At 44.0% G+C, this 17,839-nt stretch overlaps 5 protein-coding genes across 5 annotated transcripts; 4 read left to right on the forward strand and 1 right to left on the reverse strand. All coding sequences in view use genetic code 12, as the record gives it.

Annotated features, from left to right (window-relative positions):
* Positions 1–100: 100 nt before the first annotated feature.
* UTP5 (Utp5p) lies at positions 101–1,990 on the forward strand (the record flags this gene model as incomplete). The annotated part of the gene is made up of 1 exon (XM_029037058.2): positions 101–1,990. One exon carries the CDS (start codon positions 101–103, stop codon positions 1,988–1,990), a length of 1,890 nt encoding a protein of 629 aa, XP_028888114.1.
* A 125-nt stretch (positions 1,991–2,115) lies between these two features.
* On the forward strand, positions 2,116–3,690 carry SMP3 (glycosylphosphatidylinositol-alpha 1,2 mannosyltransferase; the record flags this gene model as incomplete). The annotated part of the gene is made up of 1 exon (XM_029037059.1): positions 2,116–3,690. The coding sequence occupies one exon, from the start codon at positions 2,116–2,118 to the stop codon at positions 3,688–3,690; it is 1,575 nt and encodes a 524-aa protein (XP_028888115.1).
* A 31-nt stretch (positions 3,691–3,721) lies between these two features.
* PR26 (proteasome regulatory particle base subunit RPT3) lies at positions 3,722–4,966 on the reverse strand (the record flags this gene model as incomplete). The annotated part of the gene is made up of 1 exon (XM_029037060.2): positions 3,722–4,966. The coding sequence occupies one exon, from the start codon at positions 4,964–4,966 to the stop codon at positions 3,722–3,724; it is 1,245 nt and encodes a 414-aa protein (XP_028888116.1).
* A 1,457-nt stretch (positions 4,967–6,423) lies between these two features.
* CJI96_0003824 (uncharacterized protein) lies at positions 6,424–14,403 on the forward strand (the record flags this gene model as incomplete). Its single annotated transcript, XM_029037061.2, has 1 exon — positions 6,424–14,403. One exon carries the CDS (start codon positions 6,424–6,426, stop codon positions 14,401–14,403), a length of 7,980 nt encoding a protein of 2,659 aa, XP_028888117.2.
* A 571-nt stretch (positions 14,404–14,974) lies between these two features.
* On the forward strand, positions 14,975–17,764 carry GYP2 (GTPase-activating protein MDR1; the record flags this gene model as incomplete). The annotated part of the gene is made up of 1 exon (XM_029037062.2): positions 14,975–17,764. The coding sequence occupies one exon, from the start codon at positions 14,975–14,977 to the stop codon at positions 17,762–17,764; it is 2,790 nt and encodes a 929-aa protein (XP_028888118.2).
* Positions 17,765–17,839: the final 75 nt, after the last annotated feature.

The following is a 17,839-nucleotide window of genomic DNA, read 5'->3' on the forward strand; positions in this document are numbered from 1 at the left end:
TCACGCGATCAACTTTCGTCTGCTCTTCTCCATCTCGCGTAACTGAAAAACCAGAAACCTTCATCATCAGTCATCAAATACCTTAAGATTGCATAAAGGGATGTCATCCTCGCTCCTCATTGCCCGCTTCGACCCAACGCTAACGTACCTTGCGCTGGCTGTCCAGGCATTGGATGTCCACCAAGTGAAAGTGCAATCGCTCATCTCATCGCAGGATCTGATCAATGCTCTGATAAATCTTGGGAAGAATCAGAAGATCTCAAACTTGCAATGGGTCAGTGCCAACAAATTGTCTCTCATAGCTTTATGCCTAACCAACGGTACCATTGCACTTTACCTGCCGGTGTCGAACTCCATTGTGGCCGAATTGGAGTGTCCTTCTAGCTTGCAGGTGACGGACTTTCACTTTTCCGAGGCCACCCAAACCGGATGGTCTGCTGATATTGGAGGTAACATTTATGAATGGGACATGCAAACAAATCAGTTGTTGCTGAAAACAGCGCTTTTTGACCTCCTCGAGTTGGCTGAATCCGTGTCAAGATTATCCTCTGTATCCTACAACCGTGAGCCCCATCTTCTCGTGGCGACTCAGAATGTATACTTGATTCATCCTAGAACACACACTGTGGTGAAATCTTTCCATGCACACGTACTGCCGATACACTCGCTTTTCCCAGTCCGTGGGCTTCCAGATGTCTTCGTCACTGCTGCAGAAAACGATCGTTTTGTTAACATCTACTCCATATCGCAAGGCTCGACAAAAGCTGTTCTTGTAGCAGAAGCCTCCACTGAACATGTTGCTTTGGCTAGACACGATGCCAAGGGCTCTATATTGGCTGCGGTGACTGAGTCTGGCGTAGTGGAAGTGTTTAAAGATCCTCTCACTTTCGAGAGCAATGGCCCCACATCTACCCCAGATAAGTCCAAAAAGAAACGGAGGCAGCAGTCGAAGAACGCTCAAAGCAGACACTCGGACGCAACGCTCAAGTTCAGTCGTCCCGATGGTGAGGTCAGCAACCCAGACGACGAAACCCTACACATCAACGCTGTCGCAGCGTCGAATAGCGTTTTACACGTTACATGGCTCGAGAATGCATCTGTCTCATATTTCGATGCTTTACCCTGGCACAATGACGCCGGCTTTGCATTTGAAGGCTTTCAGAAACTTGCTAAATCGAAACAAAAGATCCGTGCTACTGCTCACAGCACTGATGGCCATGATGTGGCGGCTCCTAAGCTTTACCAGGAGCACCACACCGTTATCACAGAGGGCAATGCTTTTCAAGAGGATGTAGACGAAGACGAAGATGAGGAAACGTTAGCAGAAAAGATGAACAAACTTTCAGAACAACTGAGGCAAATGGAGAGCAGGAACAAGAAGAAACTCAAGCGTCACACCCCTGGTTCTCTAGCAGTTGTTTTGTCACAAGTGTTGAAGAACAACGATAATTCTATGCTCGATGAGGCAGTCCTTGTAAATAGGGACCCAACGATTGTTCGCAACACGATTGCCAGATTGGATCCATCCTTGGCGGTGGTCTTTTTGGACAGGCTTGCCGAGAGACTCACGCGAAACCAGGCTCGTCTGGAGCAATTGTATTTTTGGATCAAGTGGGTAATTGTTATTCATGGAAGTGTGTTGGCGTCAATACCGAACATCAGCAACAAGTTGACAAGCTTACACTCGATCTTGACCAAAAAAGCCGACACTTTACCCCGTTTGCTCGAGTTGCAAGGAAGACTCAGCTTGCTACAGTCGCAAAACACTTTGAAGAAAGAGATCCTCAACGGTTCTGTGGCCGGTGAAAATGAAGAAGGAGAAGAAGAGGTGGAGTATATCGAGGAGCTAGACGACGCTGAACACGCTGGTTTGATCAGCGACGAAGACGATGAGATGATGGAGATGGACGGTGAGGACGACTATGAAAACAGCGACGAGGAACTCATGGAAGACGAACAGGAGAACGATATGACGGACGGTGAAGCTTAAACATAATTCTGTGCATATATATACATATATAGAGGTTTTAAAGACCACTGTACACTAGGAACCTTCTATTCATCACATTGCACTCTACGCGCACTGTTCACGCCTCATACAAATACTCAGCTTAAATGGGTATGTCTCAATTGAACTGGAGATTCGTCTATTTGCTTACAATCGGTCTTCGATTTGTTCTAGCTTTGGCGAACTCCTATATACATCCAGATGAACATTTCCAAAGCTTAGAGGTGGCCTCTCTGCTATGGCTAGGGTACCACACCAACATACCTTGGGAGTTCACCTCTTCTTCACCAGCGAGAAGCTATGTGCCATTGGCAGTCCTATACTACCCCATTTTGAAGCTTTCGCAATATATGGGTCTCGAATTGCCCCTACAGATATGGTACCTATCCAGACTAGTTCTAATGGTGATGTCATGGATGATCACGGATTGGTGTTTGTTTAGGATGCTTCCTACTAAACAGGAGAGAATCAAGGCCATATACTTCACGCTGACATCATACGTTACGCTAGTGTACCAATCACACTGCTTTTCGAACTCTATTGAGACAATGTTGGTGATGGGCGCTGTTTATATCATCAACGAGCTTCGCTTCCTTTTTTCGCAGAATGATTCACAGTATGATAAGAGGGACTTGAGGAGGTTGGCTACGATTTTTGGCGCGTTGGTTGCATTTGGTATATTCAACAGAATCACCTTCGCTGCGTTCTTGATCTTTCCATCTGTGTTTCTCCTTCAAAGTTTTTGGAAGTGGAAGTCACTTTTGTTCTTTGCAGTATTGAGCTTCGCTGTGGTATCTGGTGGGTGCGTGCTTCTCGACTCCGTGCTATTTGGGTCGTTGTCGTTGGCAGATATTGTAAGAGATCCATGGAAAGCTTCTCATTACGTCATCACTCCATTGAACAGTTTACTCTACAATAGCAGCATTGAGAATTTGGGTAAGCATGGGCTCCACCCCAGATATAACCACGTCTTGATCAATTTGCCTCAACTTTTTGGTCCTGGTCTCTTCCTTTTATTCTGCCGTTTTCGAAACAGATACTGGAGGACAACACCTTTCATAAGTGCACTCAGTGGTATTGTGTTTTTGTCAGCCGTGCCCCATCAAGAGCTACGATTCCTCCTTCCCGTGGTACCTCTTTTGTGCTCCTGTTTTGACTTAAGCCTCGGATATAAGGATGAGGCGCCTAAAAAGTCTTGGTTATTGTCGCCTTTGATGGCTCTTTGGTTTGTATTCAATATTATAATGGGTGTGCTTATGGGCATCTTCCATCAAGGCGGCGTTGTTCCTGCTCTTGACCAATTGCACGGGCTACAACTTCAAGATACCGCACAAGTCTGGTGGAGAACGTATTCCCCGCCAACATGGATGTTGGCAGACAGAGAGAATAATTGTCAGTTCATCACTTTAAATGCCGACAACCATAAGTTTTCATTTGACGAGAGCAAGAAGAGCTACGTGGTTGACGCCATGGGATCTGATTTTGGAATCGTTGACGAGCTAATCAAGGAATTACGTAAGAAGGTCGTCTTGGTGACGCCGATTGCGTCTTTCAAATCGCATTTTGATGACAGCCGGTTCCGCAAAATATGGAGTACTCCGTTCCACTTGGATTTGGATCACCTTGACTGGTCTGATCCTAAAACTTTGCAACCTGGATTAGCAATCTATGAGCTAGTCTAGTGTTTGATGTAACATTATCAAGATAACTCAATCACTTGTAGAAGTCAAACTTGTCATGCTCAGTTCCGCTCTTCACCTGAGCAGTGTAGGCCTCCTCCAAGTCATTTTGCAAAATCATGTATCTGTTCTTTCTTACCGCACGTAAACCAGCTTCTTGCATGATAGCGGCAATCACGGCACCAGATAATGGATCATTCCGTACAATCAAAGAGTCCAAATCAACTTCTGGAGCCAAGGCCATCTTTGATGCAATAGTGGAGAAAATCAAACGCCTCTCTCTTCTATCTTTCAATGAAGGGAATTCAATTTTTCTGTCCAATCTTCCCGGTCTCAACAATGCAGGATCTAAGGTGTCTGCTCTATTGGTTGCCATGATGACTTTGACGTTGGAAGTTTGATCGAACCCATCCATCTGATTTAACAATTCCAACAAAATTCTTTGCACCTCACGATCAGCACCAGTTTGGGCGTCGAATCTTTTTGTGGCAATGGCGTCAATTTCATCAATGAAAATGATTGCAGGTGAGTTTTCCCTAGCTAGACGAAAAACGTCTCTCACCATTCTTGGACCTTCACCTAAGTACTTTTGAACAAACTCTGAACCGTTGATACGGATGAATGATGCAGTAGTGGAGTTGGCAACGGCTTTGACCAACATGGTCTTACCTGTACCTGGAGGGCCGTAAAGCAACACACCTCTGGGCGGATCGATACCAATCTGCGAGTACAAGTCACCTTGCGTCAATGGCAACTCAACAGCTTCCCTAATTTCCTGCTTCTGCATGTCCAAACCACCAACATCAGCATACGTCACGTCTGGTTTCTGGTTGTCACCGACAATCGCAATAGAGGAGTCGGCTTCAGGAGGCAAAATGTCCACAAGAGCATTGGAGTGACGGTGTAATGCAACAGAAGAAGAGGGCTTTAATAGTTCCCTGTCCAAAGTGGAAAGAATCCTTACCACGTAATTTGATCCGGTGGTACTAGAAACTATACCGGTGTTCTCGTCAATAGGTTCCAAAAACTGGCCAATGACCAAAGGAACCGATCTGATTCTCTTCACTTCTTCTTGAGCACGTACTAGTTCTCTCTTCAAGTGGCGCTGCTCGTCTTTGATGTAGTCCTCCTGTAACAACAATAAGTCCAACTCTTTCTCCAACTTCTTTAGTTTCAAGTACACGTCCAGGTTATCATCTGTGAAATGAGACCAGTCAAGCTTTGATTTGGGAAGACTGGTTGTGGGAACAACGGGTTGTTCTATGCCTAATTCCTCCATGGCGTTGAAAGTGGTATGTAATCAATTGTTGAACGAGGTAATGTACTGTGGTAACCAGGCGAGATTAGTTACTTGTGGCAAGATAGTGGTATGTACACGACCTATTTAAATTATGGGCAATTGAAATCGTCAAACCAACGTCGAAAACCGTAAAATAGAGGGGTATTAAATTTATCGACTAAAAGCTATTTTGATAATTGCGGCAGCCGTTGATGTGGATTGCCTCATAGTGAGTATAGCGAGCAATGCCTATAATACGCTGTATTGGCTGCGAAAAGGGCTCAAATACAAGTGGGACCCTTATGATGAGACGACCCTAAAGACAAAAAATTTCCATTATTGGGCCATGAAAGCATGTATATGTCAAGATGAAATGCTTGGGAAATATAGCGGATTGCCATATTGTGTACCTGTGACAAGCAGCCATCGAACCAAGCACTAAAAGCGTTGAATAATTCGGTTTTGTGATTCTCGGTAGAGCAATTATTAAGAACTAGTCTCTATTTGCCACTGTGTTACGCATTAGAAACTCATTATAATGCCTGCTTGCACCCCACTGGAAGGTTTAAGCTTCCTGACAATTGTCTTGGATGAGGTCACTTACATGGGGATTTGAAGTCTTCATATTTGTTACAGAGACATAATCCATAACTCAACAATTCTGATTTGACACCGGGATGAGCTCATATCATTCGTCAATTTCACTCAATCTCAATTCTCTCTCGCAAAAGTTTGTTAGCTTCTTCATTGAGGAAATGAAGCGAAGTGAAGTCCTTCACTGTTGTACTTCCAAGTTATCGCTTCCCATCATCCGCCTCTGTTAAGAATGCATATCTTTGCATAAGGAAATTTTCTCCTCTGCGAAGCGTTGATAACCTCAGAAAACGGAAAATCCCCTCTTCTCAATGATTTGCACCAACTGTCGCTTATGCATGGCATCTAGTTAAGACAGCGTTGCGAGTGCGTTGACAGCTGTGTTCAGTGCAGCCAGAAGCTACACAGAACAAGGTTTGAGGACAAGAAGTTGTCAAATCCATACAAAGTATATAAAATGACATGACGCAATTGTTGTGGAATTCTCTAATTATCTTAATTCATAATAACCCTCAATCCTTATCAAACCCTTCAATTACCCCATGCAACTTCATGCACAGTGGCCAGAGCTTATATGATGGCACAACTGAACTCTAGATAAAAGTTCAATTGTTTGTTCGAGAAACCACTAATCAAGGAAAACATCGGAAACCGCTGCACGTTCTATCGACTGGTCCCTTGTGCGTCCTGTCCCACTCTCGGTTCCCCTTTAGGCATTTTCTCCGACTCATCCTATCTGTATCTGCCCTCGCGCTTCGGCTCAGGCGGCTCAATCCAGCTGCAACCCTCCACATTTTTCTTGACCAACTGCTACCAGTACTATTTATTTCGAACTCTTCTGGCTCAGTCATTTCTCGTTGGACATGCTCATTCAGTTGGCCCTTGCGGCCTTTGCCCTGGTGGCAGTGTTCCTCTTCTTGCTCAACAGAATTCCCCATGTCACTGTCAGGTCGCTTGGATGGCTATCGCTACGAAACATCACCATTGACCTCAAAGATACGACCGTCCACCTCGATAGAGCATCATTTTGGGTCAATTTCAGACGATCGTCCCAGGAGCCCTTCCGCATGATCCACATAGGCTTGTTCGGGGTATCCGTGCACCAGCGAAGAAGCTCCAACGAGAGCGCTAGGAAGGAGAAACCCAAGGCGCCGTCGATTCCCGAACATTTGGAGTTTACTGTGCCTGAGTGGGCTTACCGCTGGACGCTCAAGAGATCCTGGATCAATCAGATTGACATTCATGTGTTGCGGTGCTCATACCACAATGAAGCTGTCTCGGAAGACATATCGGCCCATTTCGACTATGTTCGTCTTCACAACCGCTACAACCCATCTACCAGCGTCTACAGGTTATCTTTGTCGGTCATTGACGGCTACTTGATGAACCTGCACTCCGATTTGTCGGGAACCGGAAAGCTGATCAAAATATTTCGCAGCGTTGCTGTTGCCCTTGAGTCCTCGTTGGTATTTTCATGTTGTGCACTCAACAGGAAGATAATGGTGGTCAATTGGAAGGACATATCTGTCCAGCTCTCCGTGGCTAACCCGTACATTAAGCCCATTTCAGGGTTGAAGGCTCAGGTGTGCCAGAATAATGAGAAAACAACATATGACGCCTCTGACAAAATCCCTATGTTGGACCAGATAATCAAGGCTTTCGCCATAATGTCGTCTGTGGAACTTCGTGTGGAAAGTTTCAAGGCTGAATTCTCTGATATAGCGCTTGAGGTGTCCAGTACTTTGCTATCCTTGAAAAGAGAGAAATCTTTTAAGCTCCACACCATCGCTGCTGCGTCCGCCTACGTCAACTCACTCAGAGTCTTCAACTCTGAGACAAAGTGCGTTGACATTCCATCCCTTACATATTTATTTGAGTGTGATTTGGCGGACTTATTCAGGGCCTATGAGTCCAATAATAAGGACAATTTCTTTGTCGATGTGAGCACAAGTCTTGATATCACTCATCCATCTCTTGATATTTATTTTGATCAACTCGGTCCCATCATGGCCATGTTAAAACTGTCTCACCAGAAGTCGAAGAATACCGCTGTGCAAGAACAAAAATCATTCATGCCAGTGCCTTTGAGTAAGTACCTTCGGAAGCTAAGGGTGACGTCCGTGAAGCTTGGAGTATCTGACATAAGATTGACACTACATTTGCCTGCCATGGGTCTGAATGAATTCAATCGTTCTTCGGTCAATAATGTCACCGCAACGATGAACGTGGCCTATATATTGACAAAGTATTCATCAAAAGAATTGGGCAAAATTCTTCTGCTTCGTCATACTCCGGATGACCCACCAGCAACTCTTAAAGCTTTAGTGAAGGTCAAAAACTTGTTAGTTGATATCGAAGAGAACCTGGCATCAACGACAACGATGACCTTGATGGTTGCATATTGCCTCAATACTCATAGAGTGAAGTTAAAATTCTTGACCAAACGACTTATGACTAAATCTGTCAACAACATGATCTTCTATGTGGTTCGTCGTTTACGTGAGAGTCATATAAAACATTATAATGAGATGTGCAAGAACATTGTTCTGACAGACGTTTCCGATAAAGTTGAGCACGAAATTGCTGAAGCTGATGATAAAACTGTCGAATATATCGACATCCTTCAATTGATTCCAGAGTTTGTGACCCTGATTTCCCTTAGTGCGAAGGAGTTACATGGCACAATAGTTTGTAAAGACGGGCTCCCGTCGCATAAGGTACCAAGTGACACACTTGATGACACATTAGATTTAGCTGATTTCAGAAGGGGGGTGTCATTGGTAATGAGGGACTACAAGTCTACATTCGATAGAAGAAATAAGCGCTTTTCTACGGACTTTGCAGAAATCGAAGTGTTTGTCCTTAGTGAGTATGCTGCAAAACATATTCATAAAGACTTCCTTGACAATCAAGCTGGCGTCGCAGTCGAGGAAGATTTCAGTGATCTTCTGAGTATAGAGTCATTTGGTGATGAGGATAAAGAGAAATCTTCTACTTCAAAACAGCGCAGTGTTTTAGTTGTTAAAGATCTCAGCATCAGAACTATACACAACAGAACGGACAAGTTGATCGTGACGGTTCCCGAAGTTGATGGGAAGATCGATATGTTTTTGATTTGGTGCATTTTCTATGCTCGAAGTTTGCTCAAACAATTTCAACCCAACGTTAAAATCGAATACTCAAAAAATGATGTGAAACGACTCACGGGTCACCATAAAAAGATTAAACTTGACGTAAACCTAGATTCTGTTGCCTTGAAGATTCTGCTCCCTAATAATGTGGACACCCTTTTTGAGATAGAGGGAATGAAAATCAGTGATGCAACCAACTGGCCGAGATTTGACCTCAAGCACTGTCGACTCTACGTTGTTCACCCTGCAACGAAGGCTTGGACCAGATTGATTTGCATTCACAATACCCATTCATCTTTAGGCGAGCTTCTTCAAGATACTTGCTACTTGAAGTCATCCAGTATCTTGATTTACGTTCCATTTCGCTACTTATTTTACTCTGTCATTGACAATATCATTACAATGGTGAAAGCCAGTAAGCAGATTATTCACAATTTCAAGAAGCTCAACGAAGGCGATCACAATTTTGAACGTCTTATGCCAGAGGAAAAGCGTCCAATTTTATTCCCAAGCATTAATTGGTGCGCAGATAAATTTAATCTATCCTTAGAAGACGACATATTCGAGACTGAGCTTAGTCTCATATACGAATTGGGTCAAATTGAGCAGCTTATCAGAAAAAAGAAATGGCTAAAATTTGAAGAGGAAGCCAAAGCACTTCGAGAACAAGTCAAAACCCAATCCACTGAATTAGACGCAAATGCTTCCGTTGACAAGAGACGCTTTCTTTCTTCCCGAAGGTCTAAAAAGCCATGCCACCATGGCCATATAAACATTGCCAATACTTTCCGCCATGGATTTAGTAGAGGTCTGGAGAAAAGTGTTCCCAATAGATCTGGGACAACCCTTCCTGAAAGTCTAAGAACCGAACAATCGGATTTTAGTCCGGAATCACTAGGCTTCAATTCGGAGGATATCGAGGCTCAAATAGAGCAGGCAAGAGAGCGTCTCAACGAAGAAATTTCTATGTCATGGATTGCAAATTTCAATAGGTTTAATAGGACGAAGTATACAAGAGCCAGGCGCATGAAGACCAAGATCACTGGCAATGACCGGATCTCGCCATTGATGGGAGAGAAGTACAACATTCAAAAACTGGCTCCAGGCGCTCCTATAATGGCAGTGTCCTTCCATGGCTTCGATCTCACACTCAAGAAGGCTGAAATTGATAACATTGATGAGTTTTTGAGAGTGTACGGCAAAGGTCAGCCTAAACTTCAGTACTCAATTCTCATCCCTCTTTTCATCCAGCTCAAGGCGTCGTGCTTTTACATTTCGTTGAAAGACTATCCTTTGCCTCTCCTTTTGTTCCCGGAAAACGACAAGTCCTCTCAGGGTATGGACTTGAAGGGTAATGTTGTGATCAATGAGAAGCTTGTATTAAGAGAGGAGGAAATGAGACATATCTATGTTCCTTTCACTGCAGCAGCCGTGAAGGAGAGGTCTGTTGATAATTTCTACTCCACCAATGTCCCACGTACTCTCACTCCAGTGAAAATGATGTTTGATATTTCATGCTTGGTGGACACTGAGAAGCCATGTATATTGAACTGGTCGAAATCTTACCAGTCTGCAATTCTGAGCGCTGCTAGTGCTTTAGATAATTTCTCCAAACCTCCAGTCGATGATTCCCCTATTGGATGGTGGGATAAGATGGCCTTGATAATGCACGGCAAGCTCAAGTTCGAGTTCCCCAATGAGTTATGCTTCCACATGAAGAGCTCCTCCGATCCGTACAAGATAGTGGGAAAAAATGCTGGTTTTATGTGGGCTTGGAAAAATGGAGTTGAACTCAAGTTCAACTACACTGGTGACCAAAGAGAGCTTGTCATGCTTGACTCTTATGATTTTGTCTTCGGTGTTCCTGATTGCTCGTATGCTAAGGGCTTGCCCTGGAGCTCAATGCATCCTTTCAACGATGATAGTCATATCGACTCGTACGACGGCAGGACTTTTAAAAAGCAAGTGATGAAGTTTTCTTCGGATGAGAAGGTAAGATGGAGACTTGGCCTTTTGTTCGAAAGGAATGAGGATGTGACCTGTCACGATGTAAGTGCTGACTACAAGCGTACGAACGAGTTCAAACCCCATTACGATGTTATTATTACAAATCCTGAATTTGAATGGCATCCAGACTCGTACGAAGGTTACAGATCTGACTACTTACACCTTGCAATTGGGGTAACTTCAATCTCAAAGAAGGGCAACAGTCATAACACAGCATATCTCACTCCGGTTGCATTTCAATACTTTTTCTATTGGTGGCATAGCATTTCTAACACCGTTTCCATGCCGGTAAGACAGGGTAAACTTTATCCAACGACGGCGATGAAAACATCCATTAAAATGGGTCCACATCTTGTGACTTTCAAGTATCAACTCATTTTGGAACCACTTGCGGTCAGCCATATGTACACATCCTATGAAAACCTGGACCAGGGTCCTCATGTAATTGTGACTGGCTTGAAAGGTAAGAGCACGAAATGTCATATAGATCTTCATCAGAGGAAGGAGGTCATCAGATATGTCAATGAGAAATTGGGAATAGACAAGAAAGTGCATCACATGAAGCTTCATTTAGGCGAAGTGAGAGTGTGCGACGCTGACATTAGAGCCATTAAGGCCACTTTCAAGGACCCTTCAATTCGTGGTTATGTAATGGCTCACTTTACTAGCCAAGTCAATGAACCTTTTGACCCCGAGAAGTATCATGAGCATGTCGCCATGCGTATGGAGACGATTCGCTCCTCTAACTGGATCAAGTCAATCGAGTGCTCTGAACTGGATCTTGCTTGGCTTGATCAGGATGACTTTGTTGAGCTAGAGCTTCGAGAGGAGCTCTCCGCAGATCCAAAAATTACGGTTCTACCATTCTTCACTACTCCTCGATTCACGTACTTCCGTGAGTTCACATTGGAAAAGCATGCTCACAAGTACCCGTTCCGAAATGAACCATCTCATGTATGTTACATCGGTGGTGAAACGCCCGAACTGGTTCAGGCGGATATCTTGAAAAAAAGAGCAGCGTCTCTTATGGATGAAATACGCTCAAACCAGACGGTCATTCAAAATCTACATGACGCTAATGGCTCGCACGATCATTCTGAGATACAACGCTTGCAGAAAGAATGTGAAGATTATGAGGACAGAATCGATGTGGTGAACGAGATGTATCAAGAATGTACCGATGCTACTGAAGATGTTCGTCTGTTCTGTGGAGGCTCCAAGTCAGTTGATGGCAAGAGCGTAATCAATGGACAAGGAGATAATCATGCTGATGCCAACAGTATCAAAAAGAGAATGTCAAATGTCCAATCTTTATACTCTGGGTACTCTGGCTACAAGTCAATAGCAGGTGAGGTCACTTCAGAGAATTCTGGCTTCAGTGAATTCCACAATCGATTTTTATTCCACAGTCTCACACTCAAATGGAACAATCAAACTCGAAACCTCGTTACGGCTTATATGGCATTAATTGGCGTCAGAAGAACAGAAACCCTCATGATGTCCAAGAAGGCAGTTGACCTTATTGAGAGCTTCGTGAAACAGAAACGCCAGATGGAGGAACAAACAAACGAAGAGCCGGATGAGCAGTTTAAGCTGACATTCCGAAGCTCGGGAGATGTCATTCAGGAATTCGAGGAGTATCTCAACTCGTTAACCTCGGATAATCACGAAATGGAGCATAAATTCCTCGTTAAGTTCATTAGACCTCAAATTCAACTTGAAAGTGAGGTCGATCCAAACTCTATGGTATCAGTCACCTCTGATGACATCGAAATGAGGATTCTCTCCGAGAACATTGCTGGCGCAGACGATGTCATCGGTGACAGTAACGAGGAGGAAGTTAATGCTGTCGAGTCTCGATACGGAGTTCTCTTCAAGGATATGCAAGCATTTGTTTTTCACAGGGAGAATTTTTCTCTGGATGCAAAGAGCCCGTATGGCGATGTCTCCAGAAATACATGGCCACCATCAGTGGACTGTGAAGCATGTATTGATGATAGTTGGCTTGAGGATGACCTTGTGATTGAGAAAACATCTATGGCTTTGATGTACAAGAAGCCCAACTTTTTGTCCTTAGAGTACGCTGCAAAGTTGAATGCAGATGAGCTCAGCGTTCACTTGGCCAAGATTGTTGTGAACGCTACGTCGAGGCAATACTCAGCCATATACTACATCATGCTTAATCTCCTTCTTGATGGCAAGGCTGCCAAAGAACAACTTCATCAACGATTTGACCAGATCATAGAATTCTCGACCTTGGAAGATACGACTGGTCTTGCCGAAAAGGTGAAGCTATTGCAGGAAAACATTAAGGTTTGTCAGCATATTCTCTTGTCAATGGAAGAAACCTTGAATCATCAAAGCCTAGATGATCGAAGAGGAAAATCCCATGTGGAACTTGAGATGGATAAGATGATGGTTCAACTCACCATGATAACACTGGCCCTCAAGTCGGCTTCATCGCAAGGAAAGGGCAACCGCGGCGTTGGCAAATACTGGAACATTTACGCTGATCAAGTTATTTGGCATCTTGTTGAAAACTCAAAAGAGCCTTTAGTCGACTTGGCCTTGGCTCCCTCCAAATTTCAGCGTATTGACATGGTGGATGGTTCGAACACCAATCTTATCGAAATCTCCATGATGCAAGCCTTCAACTTGCGTCGCAAAGCTGCATATCCTGATTTCATGCTGCCCTTGATCAACGACTCCACTTATCAAAAAAACAAGCCTGTCGTGACAATGTCATGGAAAATGCTCAGCCGTGTTGGAGGCATTAGGATAATGAGAAACGCCAAGTTGAGTTGCCAGCCTGCAAGTCTTCAGCTTGATTACGATTCTGCCCAAATACTCCTTGAATACTTGTTCCCTAAAGATGAAAAGGGAACCAACAAGCAGGAAAATGAGAATGGCAACTTAGGTCGGGAGTACGGTAACTCAGAAGATCTGGATGGAAGTTATGAGAGTAACCTGTCTAAGAGCAAGCAAATGAATAATTCTTTTAGAAGGATGTTTGCGAGAAGAAATGGCAGCCCCAGTCAGGATGCTAGCTCTGCTGACTCACCTAAAAAAAGCTTCATGGACGATTCTAGCAGTGTGGACAATTCGTCCACTCAACTTTCATCTGCTGACTTACCCTCATTTAACTCAACCACGAAATGGACACAAGGAATGAAGAGAAAGCACCAGAAAAGAGCTGAATCTGTTGACGAACTTTCAGTCATCATGAACCGTTCGTCTAAGTTCTTTGTTATCGATGAGATTGAGCTTACAGGAATGAAACTCAGAATGAGTTTCAAGGCGCCTAAGCACCTCAACATTATTGATGTTCATAAGCTCATGATATCGATCCCATCGTTGCATTACAAGCAGAAAACGTGGTCTGGAGAGGATCTCATTCTTCAGTTAAAAAAAGAGATTGTGAAGATTGTGTTATCGCACACTGGTAAAATTATCGGTAACAAGTTCAAGCACAGAAAGAGGCCAGGTAACAAAGAACCACTCAAGCAAATCACGGACTTTACTCATTACGTGGCGCTAGACGATTTACAAGAAGAGAACACTCTAAGCGAGTCTTCTTCCGAACAAGAGGTTGTCACAAGATCAAGCATTCTGCCAGGGCAGACCGAGGAGCTGAGGAAGTCTCGTACTCCATCTATTGCGAGAGAGAAAGCGCCAATTTTGAAAATTGACTCAACAAATTCCTAGCCTTATGAATGTATCACAAAGCTTATGTATCATCAATTCCAATTGTAGTTTCAACAAATATCCTCCATAGTCTCACGAAATGGGGGAACACGCCAATTTTGTGAAACCACAGACCAAGAATCTTAATTAAAGTGTAACTCATGATCATAATAGACCACCGAATACCAAAAGGCTTAAGAAATAGTAGATTTTATGACTCAATGAGGCAACACTTTTTATTTCACTACTAAGGCTACTGTTAGGATATTCCATACAGCGGTATTCGCAGAGGCTTTGGCTAGGCTAAAAAAAGAAGATAGGGATAGAGATCTAACCGATTGAGAGCAAAAAGCAAAATCTATTATCAAGCAGCAACACAATTCCATCTCAAAGACCAAAAACTTCTAATTGATTTTTTTCAATCACTTTTCTTTGGTGTTTCCTTCCCGTCTCTCCTTCCTTCTAGAAGCCAAGAGGTCTTCCTCCATACAGACCCCCTGGCCCCAGCCCACATAGGCCATGCACAAGTGCTATCGGTATAGACCTCATACATAGTGTCCCTTCAGCCAATTGCACACAATTACCTCAAAAGATGGCCTTTTTTGAGGCTCTCAAAGATAAAGCCGTCAGCACTTTGAACCAGGTGCTTGACAGACCCCCCGCAAACGGCTTGACCAAAGATGAGGCCTTTTGCAGGGAACACAACCTTCCTGACGGGGAGGTGGTTTTAGACGAGCTGGCGGTGGAAATTAGTTGCAAGCCAGAGAATTCGAAGGAAGCGTACAGCGCACAGTATCCGCAAGGGCGGATCTACTTGACTCAGCACTTTTTGGTGTTCAAAGATGTGTTTGACCGAAGAAACTGCTCGTTTGTAATTCATTTGAGCACAATTAGAAAGGTGGAGAGGTTGCCCACCAGTTCGTACGGGTTTGCCTTGTCGCTAGCCACGCACAGCAGAGTGAACATCAGGATGTACTTGGTAGGGATGCGATCGGAAAGCGAGCGGTTCTCGTCGCAATTGAAGATGGCTCTCAAGAAGAACTTGCCCAATGTGAAGAAGCTCCCTCCCTTTATACAAACGTGCTACTCGGAGTACTTGTTGGCGAAAAACAAAGTGAGCACAGAAAAAGTGGAGCTGATGCCATCGGGCGGCTTGGGAGTCAAGTTCAAGTTCCCGGGGGATGCCAGAGCCAACAGAGATAAGACCAAGATGAAGTTGTGGTTCGACTTGTTTCGTGTAGATGGACGCAACTTGTCGCTTATAAAGACTCCAATGTTCTACAAGTTGATACGGGTCGGACTCCCCAATAGACTTAGAGGTGAGATCTGGGAACTATGCTGCGGTTCTATGTACCTCAGGCTCGACCACACCGGCGAGTATGAGAAGCTCCTAAAAGACAATGAGGGAAAGAACTCGGTGGCAATCGACGAGATCTCAAAGGACTTGAATCGTTCATTGCCCGAGTATGCCGCGTACCAGGACAAGGAGGGCATAGACAGATTGCGAAGGGTACTCACGGCCTATTCTTGGAAGAACCCCGATATCGGCTATTGTCAGGCCATGAATATTGTGGTGGCGGCCTTGTTAATCTACATGTCTGAAGAACAGGCTTTCTGGTGTCTCAATGTCTTGATTGATCATGTCGTGCCTGGGTATTACTCAAGAACTATGTATGGCACTTTGTTGGACCAAAGGGTGTTTGAGTCTCTTGTGGAAAACTCGATGCCAGTATTATGGAGTCACATTTCCAAGTACGATATCCAATTGTCGGTGATTTCCTTGCCATGGTTCCTTTCATTATACCTCACCTCCATGCCGTTGGTTTTTGCATTCAGGATTCTCGACGTGTTCTTTCTCCAGGGCCCCAAGACTTTATTTCAAGTGGCATTGGCGATTCTAAAGCTTAATGGAGAGGAGCTTTTGAAAGCCGAGGATGACGGCACATTTGTGTCCATTCTCAAGGAGTATTTTCTCACCTTGGACCATTCTGCCCATCCAAATGCGGCTAACCCTAAATTCAGCCAGGTAACCAAGTTTCAGGAGCTCATGGTGACAGCTTTCAAGGAGTTCTCTGTCATAAATGAGGATGTCATTGAGAAACACAGAAAAAAGCACAGAAATACCATCTATTCAAGTATAACGACATTTGTCAAGAGAACGGAGTTGCGCAACTTGCCAAAAACTCAAAACATTTCTCAGTCAGACGTATCATTACTTTATGATAGATTCTATTCAATTGTCACGTCTACAATTACTGTTGGGACAGGTTCCTCGCAAATGAACTTCGATGCATTCAAAATATTTATGCAACAAATTTGTGACTGGGTCGAGACTGAAACCAGTGAGGATGCCGAAAAGCAAGAAACATTTTTACGTCGACTCTTTGAGCACTGGGATTCTAGTTCGGAAGGAGCCTTGTCTTTGGCTGATTTGGTTGTCGGCTTGAACAAGATGTTGGAGCCTGACTTGCTCACCTCGATTTCAAATTTCTTTGCGCTTTATAGCAAGGATAATAAGGTTGATCGTGAGGGAATTTTGACAATTTCCGAAGACCTTCTCTACATCACGGCACCTTGGAAGAAAGGGCTATTGTTGGATTCGCTCACAGAAGGCGCTATAGAAAACGCCATCGCAGATGAGTTGTACAAGAAGCAAAAAGAAGCGGGAGCGGAGAACGGGGAAGGCATTCAAATTCCCCTGACGTTTGATATCGACAAACAAAGGATAGAAAATATGCAATTGGAGAGGTATCTTGCCGCCGCGAGCACCTTTATTCAAAGGGCTTTTGAGTACGCTCAGCCTGTTGAAGATGAAGAGGTCCTTATCGAAGAGCTCAAAATCGACAACTCCATCAAGAGTAATGCCGCCTTGAACCCGAATACCCCAGTGTATCTCAATTTGCCCACATTCCGAATGGTGGTTTTGGCAGACGAGACGTACGAACTATTCTTCAGCCACACTTTCCGTAACTCTTTCCATATTGACCGACCTCTTGATTCTAAGGTCAATACAATGAGAAACTTGAGGGATATGTTTGATGGACTTATTGCAGATGGACGAGAAGTCGCTAAGAAGGTTCGTCGTCGTATGGACTCGGCTGCATCTCCTCCTCATCAGAGCGAGACTTCTTCATTGAAATCAGGAAAGTCAGCAAAGGTGCACGAGGAAGAAGAAGAAAGAGACGACGATTTTGGAGTGATTGATATCAATGAAGACGACAAGAATCTTGTGTTAGGAGCTGAGGCTCAAGTTGGGATTTCTTCTATTAACAACACACAAGAGGAGGCCAAACGAATTGCTTCTCTTGAGGCAGAAGAGAAGGCTGCCAAGGAGGGTAAGCACAAAAAGGATGAGAATCTCATAGAGTTTGAGACACGATGATGATTTTGATAGAGCGAAAGTATGATATTAAATGATTAGGAGTACGGTAAAACGAAATCTAGCGTAAACGATCAG

The sequence above is a fragment of the Candidozyma auris genome, chromosome 4 (assembly GCF_003013715.1).
Source record: "Candidozyma auris chromosome 4, complete sequence".
NCBI classification, from domain to species: domain Eukaryota; kingdom Fungi; phylum Ascomycota; class Pichiomycetes; order Serinales; family Metschnikowiaceae; genus Candidozyma; species Candidozyma auris.